Source organism: Panthera uncia (assembly GCF_023721935.1).
Source record: "Panthera uncia isolate 11264 chromosome B2 unlocalized genomic scaffold, Puncia_PCG_1.0 HiC_scaffold_24, whole genome shotgun sequence".
NCBI classification, from domain to species: domain Eukaryota; kingdom Metazoa; phylum Chordata; class Mammalia; order Carnivora; family Felidae; genus Panthera; species Panthera uncia.
Genome location: NW_026057580.1, coordinates 99773605 through 99793835, shown reverse-complemented (window position 1 = coordinate 99793835; position 20231 = coordinate 99773605). Strand labels below are relative to the sequence as shown.

Below are 20231 nucleotides of genomic sequence, written 5' to 3'. Positions count from 1 at the left end.
TTTGCAGAACTCTCTTCTGCCTTTTTATTAAATCCACCAATCACTCCCATCACTTGCTTCAAGCGGAGTACCGCCCCTTCAGCGGGGAGCCCCGCCCACATCTAATATCTGCTTAGAGCCTCGCCCCCTCCTTAGAGGTTCCAGCCAATCCTGTACTCCTAATATCTTGGGGCAAAGCTATCGCGAGATCCCAACGTATCCTCTGCGAGACTTTAATCGTGTGGACTTGCGCAGAAGCGACGTATGAAGCTATTGCTGGAGAAAAGGGGCGGGGCGCTCCGACGTGCGCGTTCACCTTGACCCTACGCTCCAGCGCGCACCCGGTAGCTGGGACCTCTGGTTTCTGGGCCCCCCGGGAACCCCAACACAAACCAGCGTAAAGCGCGCGTGCCCATCTCAGACGGGTGTTCGGTGGGTGGTGAATGCTTGCCCGGGACTTGTGGGGGGCTTTAGTGGAGCCCCGAGCCTTGGTGCAGAGTGTCTCAAGAGGCTTGGAGAACCAGGTAGGCTCTTGGATGATGGGGGGTCAGGGGTCAGAGGTTGGGGACGGAAGACGTCTCCAAACGGAGACGGAGGTCCCTGGGAGAGAAGAAGTAGTTGTCTGGAGTCTAGGAAGCTAAAGGGCTGAGAGAGAACCGCAGCGCGAGTCTCCCCGACCCTTTCCCATCCCAGACTTGGGGGCCTCTGGACCGCCACGGCCCCCCAGGGAGAAGGTAGGGCCGTGGGAAAGGAGGCTGTGCTTCTCCCCGGGGGCTGGGGCCCGCGGTGTTTAGATCGAGCGCCCGAGGGGCTGTCGCGCTCCTCGGCCTCGCGGTAGCTTGTTTGCCGGGCCTGCTGGGAGCGATCTGGCGCTGACAGCCCAGCTTTGATTCCTTGAACCGCTTTTGAGTTTTGGAGGAAAACGGAGTAGGTATCGCCATTCCTAACACAAACGCCCCTGGAGGCTGCAACTGGGCAGCTGACTACCTAGCTTCTAGGTGCGCGGGGTTGTAATGTGGTAAACGGGAGGCGAGGCTTCTAAGTTAGTCAGAAAGTTCTCAGCTACCTTTAGAGTCAGATTAATTACATTCGCACTCACAACCACCCTTGCACGTTGTACATTTTGGCTCCGTGGTCGCTGCTAGGTTTATGAACAGAGATTTGTTATCTGATGATTGACTGTCATTGTCAGATATACAGTGTTTTAAAATAATGGCATTAATCTCGTGACTTTTTTCTAAGTGACTGGACATTAGCCAGGAGTTAGAAATCCTAGATGTTGGTTTATGATCAGAAACCATGCTGGAAGCTGAGTACTATTGAGCATTAGCGAGATAAGTGTGCCTGTACTGGATAACCTGCTCTTTCTAGAGCTCCCCAGGTCGAGTTAACCAATAAGCTAACAGTTGAGAATAAAATAGTTTACTTTTGAAAGATGCTATTGTGTATATGTCCTCTTTTTGCCCAAGCCTAAAAGAACTGCACTTGTAGAATTATTAAAACAAATCTTTTATTAAGAGTTCAGCCTACAAAGATTTGTGGGAACAGAGTGTGCTGGTGAAAAAGCTTCTTACCGGGGCATTTTTTAAGTTTATGTGACATATATTTTGGGGTTCGGTAGATTAAAATACTCTCATCTTGTTGGAGTTATAACTACAGAAGGATCGTGGTAATGCTAGATCATTAAGAGCTTTTCACTAATCAGCAATGATTGGGCTTTGCTTACGTAAGGCTTACCTTGGGCAGCAGGGTGACAGATGTATACTTTTTGCTCCTTATAGCCTAAACCTGGGTCTACCACGGATTTGTCGTAATTTAGGATTTGTAGGTGTCTTTTAATAGAGAGATAATAATTCGGAGAGGAAAAAAATCTGAATTTAAGTTTAATTGGTAATCGTTTGTTACAATGTCATAGTAACTTAACATTTTATGCTTATTTTTCTAACAGCTGTCTTTGTTTTCTGTCGAAGATATGGGTCAGTCAGTTTTCTCTGTCTCATTCAGGGCCAGAAATAGTAAAGAATAGTTTCACATTACCTATAATCTTCTAGAACGTGGTTAAGAGACTCTTGTCCAAAAAGAAACATGGCACTTTAAAAAGAGGGAGGATATTCGGTATTCAGGGAGTTCAAGATAACTTGTTTCACCTTGTTTTGGAATATCATTTCCATTCTGGCACTGACCTGGCATTGGGTGTACAATGGGGAATAGGATACTGTTTCTGCCCAGCTTTCAAGTCCTTCAAGCTAGAGCACTGTAGCAGTTGGGATCAAGGAGGAAAGGCCCTTAACTCAGCATGCCCACTCATGGAAAGTTTTCTGGGGAAGATTGGGACAGCAACAGACAGCAAAGTGTAAAAGGGCATTTCAAGCAACAGGCTTTTTACATTTAAATGCAGGACTATTGTATAAAGCGTGGTCCGTATTTAAAAAACTGTATATAGGGGCGCCTGGGTGGCGCAGTCGGTTAAGCGTCCGACTTCAGCCAGGTCACGATCTCGCGGTCCGTGAGTTCGAGCCCCGCGTCGGGCTCTGGGCTGATGGCTCAGAGCCTGGAGCCTGTTTCCGATTCTGTGTCTCCCTCTCTCTCTGCCCCTCCCCCGTTCATGCTCTGTCTCTCTCTGTCCCAAAAATAAATAAAAAACATTGAAAAAAAAATTTAAAAAATAAAAAAATAAAAAAATAAAAAACTGTATATAATGTTTTACCCAAACGCTGATATTTAAGAGGAAGCAATAAGAAATACAACGACCAAAAATGGGATTCATGTGGTATGAAGAAAACCAGAAGTATTTGGAATATGACTAGAGATTTATAGAATTTTACCAGTACTTGACTTCTTGGCTTCCAGTTAACATTATGGTTGTAAGTAGTTTCATCAAATAACATCTTCTTTGGTTCAAGAAATTATCCCTGGATAGAAATCCCTTAGAAAAAGAGTCGACCAAAACAATTTTTTTTTTTTTTTTTAAATCATGAATGTGTGCTGGGTTCTGGTTTAACGGGCTGGGGTATACATGGGCATCAGTATTTTTTTTTAAGTTCCCCAAATGATTCTAACGTGTAAAGTTTGAGACACACAGATCTATGGTCCCTGCCACGTTAAAGTTGGATTATTGTAATGTATAGCTTATAGTTCTGAGGGTGATGATAATAGCAGCTACCATTCACTGAATATATGCCAGATTTCCGTTAACTATACTATTGCATTTACAGTATTTTTTTTATATTTATTTATTTATTTTGAGAGAGAGAGAGAGAGAGAGAGAGGGAATGAGAATCGCAAGCAGGCTTTGCACTGCCAGTGCCGAGCCCAGTGTAGGGCTCAAATTCACAAACCACGAGATCGTAACTTGAGCCAAAATCAAGAGTGGGACGCTTAACTGACTAAGCCATCCAGGCACCCCAATATTATTTCTAAGCACAGTCCTGTCATCCCCATTTTACAAATGAGAAAACTGGCACAGAGCGGTTAGATAACTATTCCTCTGCCACACAGTCACTCAATGCCAAAGCTAGAATTAGACTCTTTTCTCCTGTAAGCCACATCGTTTTACAGATGTGAGACTCTATAGCCATTTGTTTTGGGGCTTTCAGGGTTAACAATTCCATAATTACCATGTTATTAATATTAGAGTTGGTGTCATAGATCATGTAACCCCTACCTCATATCCACACTCTTTGTCATGAGCGGTTCTACCCAGTAAAGAAGTACGGTACATTTCCCCACCCCTTGACTTTGGGTCCATTCGTGTGCCTTGCTTTAGCTCGTGGAACCTTGTGCTTTTGCTATGACCACACTTTGAAGAGTACTTGTGTGTTTGGATTTACACTGTTACACCTCACCCATGGCCTTATGCACATTTGTGGGTTGCTTTGCTGGTCCTAAGAGGATTCAAGCCGAGCTGAACTGCTCCTCCAGAAACCTAGCCTAGGTCAGCCAACCCTCAGCTAACCTGCAAATCTAAGAGAATAAGTGATTGCTCTCTCGAAGCATTGAGCTTTGAGATGGTGTGTTATACAGCATATTTGTGGTCATAGTTAACTAATAAGCTGATGAGCAGAACTTTTCAAACTTCCAGAATGACCAAATTCCAGTATTCTAGCCTGTGTTCTGATGAGAATTGGGCAAAGATAAACATACAGGTTATTAGGGGCTTCCTGTATTGTTCTTCCAAGATAATAGAGGAGATATGATGCTTATAGTTAACCATAGTAAGAGATTGATTTTTAGTCTATTACCTGCACATTCATAAAGCAGTCAGTGCTAAGGAAATGGAATTCTCATGATTGACTTAGACCAACAATACTTGATAGCCTTTTTGCAGTTTTGTGAAGGTTTTATATTTGCCCTGTCCAGTGTAGTAGCCGCTAGTCACATATGGCTATTGAGCTCTTAAAGTGTGGTTGGTGAGACTGAGCAGCTGAGTTTATGGTATTACTTAATTTTATTTAAAGTTAAAAAGCCATATGCAGCGTGGCTACTAAGAAAATAAATTTTATTCATTTATATTTTGTTAGTAAATTGCTCACTTTATGTAGACTTTTCAAGTTTATTAGAATAAAGCTGTTCTTAATAATCTCTTATAATTTTAAATCTTTCCTGTATTTACTTTTTGTGCTTTTAAAATCAGATTTATTAAGGGGTGACTGGGTGGCTTAATTGATTAAACTTCTGACTCTTGATTTTGGCTCAGGTCATGATCTCATGGTTTTTCCTGAGTTTGAGCCCTGAGTCAGGCTCTGCACTGGTAAGGCAGAGCCTGCTTGGGATTCTCTCTCTTTCTCTCTCTCTCTCTCTCTGTCAATAAATAAATAAACTTAAAAAAAATGTAAGTGCAATAGTATGGTTAACAGAAATTTGGCATATATTCAATGAGTGGTAGCTCTCAGAAGTATAAATTATATATTACAGTAATCCAACTTTAATGTGGCAGGATGGGGACCAGAGATCTGAGGCACTTCCTAGCCTCTAGTAACCACTAACCTGCTTTCTATCAGTAGGTGTTTGCCTTTTCTAGAATTTCATGTAAATAGAATCATACAGTATATGGTCTTACACATCTGACTTCCTTTGCTTAGCATGATGCTTTAAAAATTCATCTATGTTTTATCAGTAGTTGATCACAGAGTAGTATTCCACCGGTTTATCCATTTACCACGTAATGGACAATTGTGTTGTTTCCAATATTGACTGCTAATAATTGACTGCTATTAACATTCAAATTTAAATCTCTTTTGTGAATCTATGTTTTTAATTCTCTTGGTAGATATCGAGGGGCAAGATTACTAGACTGCGCAGAACAGAACGTTTGTGTTTAATTTTATAAGAAATTGACAAATTTGTCCTTTTAGAATGTTTGAGAGTTCAGTTCTGGCTGCTGTACATCCTGTCTTTTAAATTTTAACCATTCTAGTGGATACATGGTTTCCTATCGTGGTTTGTAGGTTGAATTTGCATTGGCTTAATGACTGATGATGGTGAAGATGTTTTCATGTACTTATTTGCCACTTGTAGATCATCTTTGGTGAAGTGTGTGTCATTTTTTCATAAGGTTGTCTTATGGCTGATTTGTAAAAGTTCTTTTTCTATTCCATATACAAATCCTTCATCAGATGGTATTTTACAAATACTGTGCCCTGTCTGGCTCCCCTCTCATTTTTATAACAGTATCTTTTGAAGTGCCAAAATAATTTTGTTGAAGCTTACTTTATCAATTTTTTTATATTCTCTGCTTTTTGTAACCTATTTAAATTATATTTTTTTGCCTAATCTAATGTCACTTAGATTTTCTCCTGTTTTCTTCTAGAAGTTTTATAGTTTTAGCTTTTGTGGTTCAGTTTTTGATGTATTTCAAGTTAATTTTGACATGTATAAGGTAAAGGTCCAGGTTCACTTTTTTTTTTGCATATGGCTGTTTATTGAAAAGGATATTTTTTGCCTGTTGACTGCCTTTGAATTTCTTTCAAAAATCATTGACCATATGTGTTTGGGTCTATTCCAGAACACTTTATTTTGTTACATTGCTCTATATATCTATCATATACTATTACCATACTGTTTTGATTACCATGTCTGTGTACCGTTACCACACTGTTTTGATTACCATCATTGTAAGTCCTGGAGTCGGTGTAAGTCTTTCAACTTTATTCTTTTTCAAAATTATTTTGACTTTTCTAGATCTTGGGCATTTTAATATAAATTTTGGAATCACTTGTCAGCTTCTGCAAAAATTAAAAAATAAAAAAATAAAAAGCCTACTGGGATTTTGAATGGGATTACTTTGTGGATCAGTATCTAGGAATTGACATCTTGAATCTTCCAGTCCATAAACATTCCAAATTGAAAATATTTCTTAAACTATCCTGAAGCCAAATTTTAATTGTTTATACATCCTTTTCTTTTTCCCCAACTACATTGTTAGAATAGGTGGAATAGGCATCAGCCATCATTACAACTTTATGATTTTTTTTTTAATTTTTTTAACGTTTATTTATTTTTGAGACAGAGAGAGACAGAGCATGAACGGGGGAGGGCAGAGAGAGAGGGAGACACAGAATTGGAAGCAGGCTCCAGGCTCTGAGCCATCAGCCCAGAGCCTGACGCGGGGCTCAAACTCACAGACCGCGAGATCGTGACCGGAGCTGAAGTGGGACGCTTAACCGACTGAGCCACCCAGGCGCCCCACAACTTTATGATTTAATCTCTGTGAGTTCGTTTGTGTTTCATATAGGAATTGGCTATTATTTTGGGAAAAGTTTAGTTTGGGCCTACATAATACAGGCTGCTGTCAGACCAGTTCCTCTTCTGAGATGACAAAGCTTTCTTTTTCTTTTTCTTCCTACATTTTTTTTTCTCTTCTTCCTTTATTGTCTCTGCTCCATTTCCTCTGGTTGCCATCACCACCTTATTCCTTCCCAGCTATTCCTGTTACCTTTTTATCTGCTGATCCACAAAAAGAAATACATTCTGGATTTTCATCTTCCTCTTTTAAAAGAGAAAATATATTTTTCAGAATTTTTAAAAATTCTATAAACTCCTTGGAATTATAAAACAAAAATGAACTTTTGTTGTGATGATTATGAGTTCCTAGAACTCTTCAACTATGCATTTCCAGGATATTTGAGAGATTTACCTTACTGTCTTACTGTTCATTAAATGTATTTTATTTTATGTAGCATGTTAACTTTATTAAATGTATCCATTAAAGTACTGTTATGACCATTAGAATTTCTATGATGCGTGAGATTGTGGTCAATGTGGTCCTTACCTGTATTTGACTTATTAAAAAAAAAAAATTATCCATTGCTTTATCTCTCCGAAGAGTTCATATTGTGTATGTGGGCTGTTAGTTTGTGGTGAATTCTTCATCTGGGAGCACTTTAATACTAAAATCCTCTGTTGGAATGCTTACTTGTTGCCTTTGTCTTCTAGAGTTCACAGTTGCCAACCAAGAAAACTTGAAAATGAGCAGCCGACGGAAACGTGCTCCCCCAGTGAGAGTTGATGAAGCAAAGCAACAGCAGCTTCGCTGGAATATGCATGAAGACAGAAGGAATGAGCCTCTCATCCTAACTGATGAGGAGCACCCCTGCTCAGGTTCAGATTTCTCTTCTGCTCACTGCATCATCCTCGGTGATAGCCTACAAGAAGAAGTGGCTCACAGAGATAAGAAGAGGTGTTTGGAAGCAGTGAGCATCGCAAAATCGGTTGATAAAGAAGAGACCAGTGGCATTCTTTCTCCTCTGTCTGTAAAGCTGAATATTGTGATTTCTCCCTATCACTTTGATAATTCTTGGAGGGCATTTCTAGGAGAATTCACTCTTCAGCTCCTTCCCGAACAGAGTTTAACTGAAGATTTTTCAGAAAGGAGTTTTACACTGATGAGTTCAGAGTCAAGCGGTCAGTTCCTGATTTATGTTAATTCAGAAAGTGAAGATGCAGAGAAACAAGAAAAAGGACTCAACAAGCCAGTCAGTATTTGTGATAATGGTATTCGAGTGGAATCATCTTTCAGTGGTGAAATGCTTGAAGATTTGGGGTGGCTACAAAAGAAGAGAAGAATAAAACTTTACCAAAAACCAGAAGGGAATCACATTATTAAGGTACTCAATTTCTGTGGTGTCTTTTAAGGTTCTTCTGCATTGGGCAGTCCCATTTTGAAGTTGACATAGAAGGAAGGTGTAAAAAGCCAGCAATAAGCCTTTCATCATTAAGTTTCAAAGTGTACTTTATTTTGGGCTTTCAGTAGCTATAAGAAATATATACTTCTAGCTGATCGTTTCCAGGCTGTCCTTCTTCAAGACATCCCGGATTCCTCCCTTCCAGCTCTACTCTCAGTGTCTTCTTTTGGTCTTCCTCATCTCTCCCTCTTCCTGTAGCCGTTCTTTATTGCCCTGCTGGCCTTTTCAACTCCATCTGCTTTGTCTCTGGGATGGTATAATATGAATGAAATGAAATTCTGTTATTTACTGCCTACAGAATTAAGTGTAATCTTGTGTGTAACTCCTTTCTTTGATAGACGCTTGTGTACTCTCCAGCCTTATCCTTTATCACTCTGGTTTTTATTTTGTTCCAGAAATTCCGAATTGATTTGTGTCCTGCACATTTTCTGGCTCTATTTCTGCATCTGTGCTTTTGCTTTCACACTTCCCTCGGCCTGGGTTGTTCCCTTCCTGTTCCCTAATAACTCCTGGACATTCTTTAATATTCAGCTCAGAGTTTACTTCTCGAGGGAGATCTTTTCTTAAACTTCATGGATGGTATTACATGCCCTTCCTCCACAACACTGTACAGATGTTTATTTTTGCCTTGGCCACTTGTAGTGTACTTAGATTTAAAATTTTTCTCCTTCAGTAGACTATGAAGTCATTTTTTCTTCACAGCCTAGTAAAATGCCCCATACTGAACAGATTTTCAGCAAATGAATGAGTAAATTTGTAATTCATTTCAGGCTCTTCTATTTACTAGCCAAGTAACTTTATGTGAATCATTTAATTTCAGCATCTTTCTGTATAAAATGTAAATAATAATCATTCCTTTTACCTCATACAATTGTGTTGGCAATCCGGTGAGACAATGTAAGTAGATGTACTTTATAAACTGTGAAGCAGGTTAATATGCCTTCATGCCAAAACTTGAAAGGATAAGAAATTCTAAAATGTTAAATTCAGGGACACCTGGGTGGCTTAGTCAGTTAAGTGTCCGACTTCAGCTCAGATCATGATCTGATGGTTCACGTGTTCAAGCCCTGTGTAAGGCTCTGTGCTGACAACTCAAAACCTATAGCCTGCTTTGGATTCTGTGTCTCCCTTTCTCTCTGCTCCTCCCCCACTTGCATGAGCTTGCTCTCTCTCTCTCTCTCTGTCTCTCAAAAATAAATGAACATAAAGATTAAAATTATTAAATTCACCTTTGTTAGATTGAAAACTGTGTCTTTTTTGTCTTTCTCACGTTAAAAAACAATTGTATTGTAGCCCTATCTGTAGTTTCAGAATTGACAAAAGGAAAGGAAAAAAGTTGGAAGCATTAGATTGTAATTAATTCTTCCCTGGGCAATGAAACTTTGCAACCACGTATTCCCTCTCCTGGTTGATCATGAAAGCCCAAATTGTGGCTCGGTGATAGGAAGTATGTAAGAATTCATGGCTTGTTTATCTGTGTTCTGTCTATGTTCCCCATAGACTTGATCTCTTCTGTCTTCTTATCCCAATTTGTATAAATATTTAAACATTTCTTGCTGCTATAGTAAGCTAACTCTAGGTGTATACAAGGCAGAGTACAAATATATACAAAAATACATTCTTTGTTACTTATTCCCATATAATGCTGGTTTGGATTCTTGTTCTTTAGTAAAAGAATATGAGACTCTGCATGATTATGGAATCAGGTCCAGGATAATTTAGGGAAAAGAAAGAAAATGCATTTAGTGAGTATATACCATTAGGAAGTTTAAAACTGTATTACCTAGGCTATCTCATAATAGTCTTCTCTCCATTTTGCAAATGACAGTGCTTGGGTCAAAATAAATCGATTACTTTGCCTGTTTTTTTTTAGCTCCTAAATACCAGTGCTAGTATTCAACTTCAAGTCTTTTGACTATGGAACTTCATGCTGCATTGTTTTACCAGAATTAAGCTATCTTACATCAATCAAGATCTGTTTTCCTATACATTGTAGTGTTTGATCTAGTAATGGCAATTCCCACACCAAACTGTGCTTAAGAATCCTGGCATGTGCATCAGAATCTTCTGGGGCAATCTGCATTTTTAACCAATTTAACTGATTATTTTGATACTCATCAAATTTGGAAATCTTTGGCTTGGTAGGTGGAATGGGTGTTCTTATCACCTTATCTCAGGTTTGGTTCCAGGTTGGGAAGTATTTTTTTCTAGCAACTTGAATGGTGCCTTACACATAGTAGGCACTGCATTTGTACAATGAATTTGTTATTGAAAGTAAAAATTTGTGACGGAGATTTGGTAGGTATATATTTAACGATTGTGGGGCATATACTGTGAATACCTTTAAAAACAGTATTAAAAAACTTTTTTTATGTCCTCATGAAGAATGTAATAGTACAATTAATACTATTTTTGTGTTGATTAATCCTTTGTAGGTTGGAATTTATCTTTTGGAAGGTGGCCTAGCAAAACTAGACTTTTTGAGTGATGCAAATTCAAGAATGAAGAAGTTTAATCAGCTTATGAAAAGAGTGATGGAAAAGTTGTACAATTTTATTATTCCAGGTAAACTTAAAAGTTGCTATTACTTAGGACACCTGGGGCTCAGTCGGTTGGGTATCCAACTCTGGATTTTGGCTCAGGTCATGATCTCATGGTTCTCAAGATCAAGCCCCACCATAGGGCTCTGCACTGACAATGCAGAGCCTGCTTGGGATTCCCTCTCCCTCTCTCTCTCTCTACCCTTCCCATGCTTGTGCATGTGCACACGTGCTCTCTTTCTCTCTCTCTCAAAATAAATAAATAAACTTTAAAAATTTGACATTACTTGAGAGTTGTGGGTTTTTCCCAAGTCCTATACATAATAATCAGAAAAACAATAAAACCATCATAAAATTAAACAGCCTCTATAAAATCACTGTGTGACAAAACTACACGTATCTGAAATGCCCCCACTAATTTGTGTCTTTATTTGCTAAATACCGTGCTTAGCCCAGACTAGGTTCTCAAGAAATGTTTGCAGAGTCCATAGAGTCCAAAGGGATCTGAGCTGATTGGAATTTTTGCATTATTCTTGTGCTTTTATTTTGTTATGGCCAGAGATTCTTGGCTGGCCTTATTCCACCTCTCCTTTGCAGTCTGACAAATAATCTCAAGAGCCTGCTTCCCATAAAGACCAGTTAACTTTGCTACTGTTTCTTGCCAAGATGTTGCATCCTTGGTCAGGACTGCAGCTTCAGAGTTATCTGCCATTGGTTCCCAAGGGGAGAGTGTGGATGGCTTGGTGCAGCCCATCAACACTACTGGAAAAACGGCTCAAATTCTCCAAGCCCTGCTCATGGTGGGTCAGCATTATTTCAGATGCAAATTGTAGAACATACTGGAATATTTGGGAAATCACTTTCTAAGCTTGACTGTTGAGTCGTTTCTGTAGTACATTCTTTGCAAAGCTTCATAATACTAATGAAAGTAGGGGCGCCTGGCTGGCTCAGTCAATAGAGCCTGCAACTCTTGATCTCAGGGTCATGAATTCAAGCCCAGTGTTGGGGGTGAAGCCTACGTAATTAAAAAAATAATAAATTACTAATAAAAGTAAATCATTTTGCATGTTGAAGACTTTAAAAGGAGGACAGTCTCTGGCTTCATGATTGGAAGGGATGCTTTTAAGTACATCTAGAATTTTTAAGGGTACGGTAAGAATTATTCTGCTTTTTTAAAAATACTACAAGTTGAACTGTTCAAAGGAAAACATCAAAGGATTTCAAAGGAAAACTTCCAGTTTAGTTATCAATACTAGATTACACAAGAATAGTAAGAATAAATCTCACATGGAGTATTTTTTATTGAAAAAAGTAAATTAAGTATTTTGTGGTACAATCTTCATTCTAGGGCATATGAGGTATGTTCTTTAAAAGTGTATAGGTCTTTTGAAAGAGTTCAGAAATAAATCATAAGCTAAAATGGGTTTGTACATTTATTCAAGATTTTGAGGGGTTTTTTTTTCATGTTCTAGTAGGCACAAAAGTCTCACAGGGCAGTTGTGCCCAACAAATGAATCTGATGTCATTACAAATTTGTATTAATGGCTTACGCCCTTCTCTCTTAGTTGGCTCCTGCTGCTACCAAATGCCTGTCCTTTTTTAGCATAAGAAATAAAATGGGAACCCTTGTCTTACTAGACAGAAAAATTATGTCTGCATATGGAGTTTTTTTATGTCAAGATGTAAAAGTGAAATAGATTATCCTTTTATAAACTGTAAAAGATATTCACATTCAAATGTTTATTAAATATCTGCACTGAGCAAAGCATATGCCAGCTACTCTGAGGAGATATAAAAACAAAAGACAGCCTTTGCATTACAGTTCAGTGCACAAGGAAAGAATACACATAAATGATTGCACTACCAGACAGATTGCAATATATTGCTATATCCAAATAGAAGGGTATTACATGAACACAGGGGAATACATTGATTCTAACCAGGGACAACAAAAGAAAATGCCATGGAAAAAGTTGAACTATCTTGAAGGATAGATGGGTAGGTTTTCGATCAGTGAAGAATTAACGATAGGGCCTTCTACTCCCAAAACACACTGAGCAGGACCCCAGAGTTTGGAAAATGCATAGTATGTTCTTAGAATAAGAATTGCTTATAGTTAGAAAAAGTGGGTTGTTTTGAGTACATTTGTTGTTGGATGTACAGATGTGTTGGAAGAGGATGAAGAAGATTCAGAGAGTGAGCCAGAGGGACAGGACATCGATGAGCTCTATCAGTTTGTGAAGCAGACACATCAGCAAGAAACGCAGTCCATCCAAGTGGATGTCCAGCATCCTGCGTTGATTCCTGTGCTGAGACCATACCAAAGAGAGGCTGTCAATTGGATGCTACAACAAGAGCATTTCAGAAGCGCTCCTGCTAGTGGCAAGTATAAGATGCTCAAAGACAAATTGATCTGAGGGATTTCATGAAAGATAATTAGGAATTAATTATAATTGAATGAATTTTCCTGTGAACAAAATGGTAGTCTAAGAAATTCTTTAAAATTGAAAGGCAGAGAAATTCATTTGTAAGTTCCCTCAACTATAAGCGTTTAATTTTTCCTGCCGAATAAAGACTGCCTTGATTGGAATTTTTTAAAACCAATAAATTTTTTACATGCCTTTCTAACTAAGAATTGCTTTTGGAACATGATCAAATGGGAATCTTGCTAATCATCTGCGAGAAGCTTCACAATTTAATGATGAATATTAGCAACAGAAAGCAAATTTACAGAAGTGGGAGACTGGTATATGACTAATTCTCCTAGGTTTGCATTTATTTTCTTTACTCCACAAAATAAATAATAAAATAAAATGTTATCGATTAAGTGTTTTTGTGAAAGTAAGTTTATCGGAGTCATTTATGCCTTTTTATCACTATCTTTAAAGGAATGGGCAGAAGATGAGATTTTTGCATGATTCTAGGAAGTGAAGTGTTGACCATTTCTCTTCCATTCCGTATAGATTTATTTTAATGAGGTATAGCTCTTACTTGTTTCTCCCGTAGATTCCAGTTTATACTTTTTTAATCCAGCAAATGTCACTTTTTAATTTTTAATTTTAGAAAATATTCATTTATAACCAACATTATTTCTTCCTACTTCTCATCCGTACTCTAAATTATATTGAAGTAATAATTTCACATATCATATCATTTAATCTGGTAATGTCACAGTTTATTTCAATGAAAGAAAGGGTTGCTTTAAACAGATATAAAATATATATGTTATGATGGATTTTTAAACCCAGTAATTCTTTAATACTGCCAAATCTCTCTCCTCTCTTCCTTCTTTTTTTCTCCCTTTCTCTCTCTCTGTTTCTCTTTCTGTCTTGCAGTTGATTCAGATTTGAAACCAACTAGCATTCATACATTGGAATTGTTGTCACTTAAGTTTCTTTAATCCATAGATTTTATCTCTTCACATTCTGTATTTTTTTCTTATAATTTAGTCATTGAGGAAATTGTTAGCTCTGTAGTTTCCTACAGACTGGATTATTTTTTCTCCAAAATGCAGTAACTTTTCTTTGCATAATTTTATTAAGGTATAACTTACTTAGGGTAAAATGCACAGCTCTTAAGGGCACAATTTGATATATTAGGCTAAATCTATGCATCTGTGTTACCAATGACCCAATTAAGACATAGAACTAGATTTTCTCAGAAGGTACTAGCCACACGTGCCTCTTGAGACTTCAAATGACTGCCCAGATTATGTGTTGTAAATTTAAAATATATACCAGATTTCAAATAGTACAAAAAGAGAGGCCAAGTATCTCATTCATAATTTTATATTGATTACATATGGAAATGATAAGGTTTTGTTTATGTTAAGCTAAATAAAATTGTTAAAATTGATTTTGTCTTTTTATATCTATGATACAGTGCTAACATGAAATATTTCCCTCACCTCAGAAAGTTCCCTCATGGCCCAGTCAATTCTCCTACTTCAACCCCTTCAGGAGGCAACTACTGCCACCATAAGTTAGTTTTGCCTGTTTTTGAAACAATTAATAGAATGGCAAAACGCGGACACTTGAGGCGGGGGAGAAGTTGGCCTCTTTGAACATAATGTTTTTTGAGATTCATCCATGCTGCATATAGCAGTATTTTATTCTTTTTTATCCACAGAATGGATTTTGTTGATTAAATCCCATGTGCCATTTAATAGTTATGCTCCCTGTGGTTCCCATAAATTGAAGCTTTTTAATCTTTTAATTTTTTTCATTTTATAAACCCTATGTATCTATATTCCTACTTCACCTGTTAATCCCTAAAGCAGGCAGCAAAATTACTTGCCATTTCACTGGTAGATACAGACATTCTTCCTAATTTGGCAGTTGGTTTAAACAACTTAAAATATTAAGGGAAAGAAATATGGAAGACTCTGGTTGAAATACACAATACTTCAGTGTTTAAGATATTTTTTCTTCAGTTAAATAAGATTTTCCTCCTGCTATCAGACCCCTCTAAAAGGTTAGGTCTGATTTGAGTTAACGTATTAGCCCACAAGCATATGTCTGTTGAGTTATTTAAAGGTTTTCGGCAACTTTTTGAAGGAATTATAGAGGATAAGCTATTTTCCTTCATTGGGTAGGAGTTGTTTTCCTGTATTCATTTTCTTTTCCTGTTAATTCTCTGTGATATGCTGTACTTCGTTTTTCTGCATAACACTTATGTGGAAAATATTGGTGCCCAAAGCAAAGGAAGAATAATTACAAGAATAATACCTGAAAAAAAGAATGAGATCCTAGCCTTTTTCCATGTGTATGTGGCTTCCCGGAGTATATTGACTATTAACTTATTTTTATTTTAACGTGATTTTCTGGCAGAAAGGAAAACAAGCAAAAACTTGTTCTTATGGTTATATTTTTTTTTAGAAAATACCCTGCATTTCTTATGGCAAGAGATTGTTACATCTGAGGGTTTGAAACTCTACTACAATCCGTACACAGGCTGGTAAGGCAAACTTTATGTGCTAGATATTAAAAGTAAATGTTACAAAAACCTGTATGACATTGGTCGCATATGTCTTTAGCCTTGGCAGTACCTTAGGAAGGAATACTAAGTCGAAGTCTTACTAGACTTTATATTTTTATCATTTTTATAGGTAAGACAAATATGAAATTAATAGTACTTGTCATTTTTCTATAATGAATGGAAAATAATGGATTTAAGAAGCTTAGTTACTCATATTTAAAGAGATTATAATTTTAAATAAAAATGTCATCTTTCTATGGACCAGTTCTCATATTTTCATTAGATTTGTTAATTTCTATTATTAAAGTCATAGGAGTCATTAAACATAGCAACATCATAGGTGAATCAGTAGTTATTATCCTCGTTTTTTTCTTCACAGACACAGAAAGAAGGCAGACACACCTCCTTTTATTTAAAGAAGAGAAAAGAACGATGTTATTTACCAGTACCACTCCTGTTTCTGCAGACTCACTTGTCAGCTCAGGCAGTTTTTTGATTATCATGGTTCTTTATTCAGTGACCTAGCATTTCAGATTGTTTCACACTAAAATGTAGTTTAAAAAAACTTTGACTTTTATGGATTTCTTCCAGTTTTCTTTAGGAATAGTATAATTTTTACTTGCCTTCCTGTGATACGTTTTTCTTGTTTTTTCCTTCAGCATCATCCGTGATTACCCAAATGCTGGGCCACAGTTGCTTGGCGGAATCTTAGCAGATGAGATGGGTCTTGGAAAGACAGTGGAGGTTTTGGCTCTGATTCTGACACATACCCGACAAGATGTCAAACAAGATGCTCTCACTCTTCCTGAGGTAGGAGTAGTACCATAGGGCCAAGAAAGCAGGGGACATATGTTCTCAAAAAGCATCATATATTGAACATTTGCTTGGCACTTAAGCCAACACTTTTAGTCTCCTCTGAGGCTAATTAATTGTACTAGTTACTCGTTAACCTCAAGCGGGCACAGAGAATAGGATGTTTGTGACCTGGCAGGGTTTTTGTTAAGTGATGTTGGCCAACTAGGAAAGGGGATATGCTGTCACCAAGATTCCTTCTCGTTGGCAGAGAAACTCATAGGAAAGTACTGTTACCCCCTCAAATGTTTTGTCACTACTACAAGCCTCCATATTACCAGTAAATATTTTTGAAAGTAATTTTTTTTAATTGTACAAATCTCAGGTATGTAAGTCATAGAATCTAATACTTCAAACTTTGTTAAAGGCTAAATAGCTTTGTAATTACATTGCTAAATGAATCAAACTCTGAGTCCTTGTTCTAAAATATATAATTGTGTTTAGAAATACAAATTTTAGAGTTTATGGAGGAAAAAAAGAAACAGCTCCACTGAAGCACATGCAGCTCATAGTTCATAATTTCCGGTAATAAAACCTAAAATCAACACACTAGGTAAGAGTATCATTACGTGTAGGGCTCACTGTGCCCACAACTTTAGGGATAATGTGATCTTCTGGTAGGGTCAAGTTTGCAAAGTTAACCTCGTAGATTTGAGTAGGGAATAGAAAATATCTATTTCGTTGTTAAAAAACAAATGAGTTGGAATATATAGTTTTACAGTAACTTTTTTTGTTTTAATGTTTATTTATTTTTGAGAGAGAGAGAGTTCAGGCAAGGCAGGGGCAGAGAGAGGGGAACAAAGGATCCAAAGCAGGGTCTATGCTGACAGCAGCAGATGATGGGGGCTCGAGCTCATGAACTGCAAGCTCATGACCTGAGTTGGACACTCAACCAACTGAGCCACTCAGGTGCCCCAGTGTTACAGTAACTTCTATATTAACTATATGATTTAACTCTCGGTAACTTCTATGTTAATTCCATATTTAAACAAGCCTTTGAAAAGTTAATTTCAGAAGGGGCACCTGGGTGGCTCAGTCTGTTAAGTGTCTGACTTTGGCTTGGGTCATGATCTCACGGTTTGTGGGTTTGAGCCCCCCGTCAGGCTCTGTGCTGACAGCTTTGAGCCTGGAGCTTGCTTCAGATTCTGTGCCTCCCTGTCTCTCTGCCCACTCACACTCTGTCTCTCTCTCCCTCTCAAAAATAAATAAAGATTAAAAAAAATTTTTTTTTAAGTTAATTTCAGAAGTTTCACACTTAACATTTAGGTAACTTAAGATAATATGCACAGTTTTCAAGTGATAGCTAGCAGTAGCCCTGAAATAAAACATAAGGTTTGTATATGTGAATAGCATATTTAGCTCTTTCTTTCATCATTTTTTTACAACTCTTTTGCATCTCCTAATAGAAGGGTTAATTTTAACAAGCAGCTCCAATTACTGAAAGCAAAGCACTGGGTGACTGTTGAATGTTGTTTATATCAGGGAAAAGTGGTGAATTATTTCATTCCATCACATCAGTCTGGAGGAAAAGTAAAAAACACAGAAACCCCAAATACGGAATTTGAACCAAAAGAAAAAGTTCAGTGTCCCCGTAAGTATGAAATCTCTGAAAGAAAATACCTTTTTGCAGTCATCTTTGTCATAGTTCTTGCATTTCTTATAGGGAGAGATCTTGTAGTTGTTATGAATAGTTGTTTTCATGGTTTATACTTTGTATAAATGGGATCAATTACAAGTCATATTACCTTAACAAAAGTAAAGATTTATTCTTTCATTTGATCGATTCATTCTTTCTCGGTATAGATCTTGTTCAGTCTGTTGTATTTAAATTTCTTGAGCTTACAGCTTACACCAGGCTTGTTTATTCTCCAGCATAGCCACTTCAAATTCTGCTAACCAACAAATGTTTCCTTTACTGATGGTAGCATATACATGGACAATTGTGATAAGTTTTTTTTTCCCCGAATATAATTTTAAATGATAGTTGCTTTGGTAGATTAACAAATTAATGAGCAATTCTTCTTTAGGTTATTTCCATCATAGTATATTATTAATATATTGAGATAATTTTTATTACATATTCTTCAAAATGATATACAGACAACATATCTTCAATAAAAATCTTTTTTTGTCTTAGTTCTCAGTGCATATTATTCTTAATATGTTTGTTTTTTTTCTAATTTCAATTATTCTAAGTTAGCATATCCTTTTGCATATAGCTACACGTGTGATGATCCTGACGGCTGTGAAAGAAATGAATGGAAAAAAAGGAGTTTCCATCCTTTCCATCTATAAGTATGTCAGTTCTATATATAGATACGATGTTCAGCGGAACAGGAGTCTTCTGAAACGGATGCTGAAATGTTTAATTTTTGAAGGTCTTGTGAAACAGATCAAAGGGCATGGTTTTTCTGGGACTTTTACATTGGGGAAGAATTACAAGGAAGAAGATACATATGATAAAACAAAAAAGCAGGTAACAGAACATTTATTAAGTTGCTCTGTGTGATGCCTTATAGAGGGAGTGGACAGATCCCACTTGACACTAAGGCTTTTAGAGACTGAAGATAAAAAACAAACTAGGAAAATCACATGTGCCTGTATCATCTCTTTTCTACCTCCTGAGTGGAAGTTTCATCAGAGTAGAAACTGTATTTTACTAGTCCCAGAGAAGAGTGCTTGGCACATAGCAAGTACTCAATAAATATTTGAATGAATTATTTTGGTGGGTTGAGCATATTGATTTTTTAACGTTTATTTATTATTATTGGGAAAGAGAGAGCATGAGCATAGGAGGGGCAGAGAGAGAGGGAGACACAGAATCTGAAGCAGGCTCCAGTCTCTGAGCTGTTAGCACAGACCCTGATGTGGGGATCAAACTCACAAACTGTGAGATCATGACCTGAGCCAAAGTCGGATGCTTAACCAACAGCCACCCAGGCACCCCCCCGGTGGGTTAAGCATATTAAAGAGTTTAAAATAACACACAAAAAAATCTTTTTTTAAAAAAGAGAAGAAAGTAGGGGTGCCTGGGTGGCTAGTCAGTTGAGCGTCTTACTCTTGATTTTGGCTCAGGTCTTGATCTCAAAGTTCATGCTCAAAGATCCAGCTCTGCACTGGGCTCTGCACAGAAGCCTACTTGGGATTCTCTCTCACCTTTCTCTCTTCCTTCTTCCATTCGTGCGCCAGCACTCTTGCTCTCTCTCAAAAAAATAAACGTTAAGAAAAGAGAGAGAAAAAAAATAAAACGACTCTCTCCTTATCCTAATGTTGTCAGCAGTTAAAAATCTGTTCTGTAGTTTAAAAATATTAATGATACCTTACATTTGCTTAGCTTTTTATATACATTTTCAATCTTTTATGTAAGTTCTCATTTTTCCCATGTCATCTTATAAAATTTTTACATTTTGTTATAAAACTGCTTTTGGGGGGCTATTAATTTCAAGCTTGCTTTAAAAAAAATAATTACATAGCTATGCAAACATAAATCAGGTAAATGGGACACCTGACTGGCTTAGTCAGATGAGATTCTTGATCTCGGGGTTGTGAGTTTGAGCCCCAGGTTGGGTATAGAGATTACTTAAAATAAATAAATAGACTTTAAAATCAATCCATTAATCCAGTAAAGACTAATAACAGTAAATCAAAGTGTGGAGCTACTAGCTTGTCTACTGTGAAGGAAATGACAGATAAAAAAGTT

The 20231-nt window shown here is 37.3% G+C and overlaps 1 protein-coding gene across 4 annotated transcripts in view; it reads left to right on the top strand.

Annotated features, from left to right (window-relative positions):
* Window positions 1–292: 292 nt before the first annotated feature.
* The window catches only part of SHPRH (SNF2 histone linker PHD RING helicase), a 95150-nt gene continuing 75211 nt past the window's right edge, over window positions 293–20231 (top strand). For 2 of the 4 annotated variants that reach the window (XM_049654485.1, XM_049654484.1), the window contains exons 1-8: window positions 293–503; window positions 7414–8084; window positions 10598–10727; window positions 12866–13084; window positions 15580–15658; window positions 16339–16489; window positions 18014–18122; window positions 18751–19007. In XM_049654485.1, coding sequence (XP_049510442.1) covers window positions 7446–8084; window positions 10598–10727; window positions 12866–13084; window positions 15580–15658; window positions 16339–16489; window positions 18014–18122; window positions 18751–19007 — 1584 coding nt within the window. In that variant the 5' untranslated portion in view covers window positions 293–503; window positions 7414–7445. Of the gene's footprint in view, window positions 504–537; window positions 714–7413; window positions 8085–10597; window positions 10728–11351; window positions 11503–12865; window positions 13085–15579; window positions 15659–16338; window positions 16490–18013; window positions 18123–18750; window positions 19008–20231 lie in introns of those variants that run through there. The other 2 variants (XM_049654486.1, XM_049654487.1) reach the window with 2 other exon arrangements.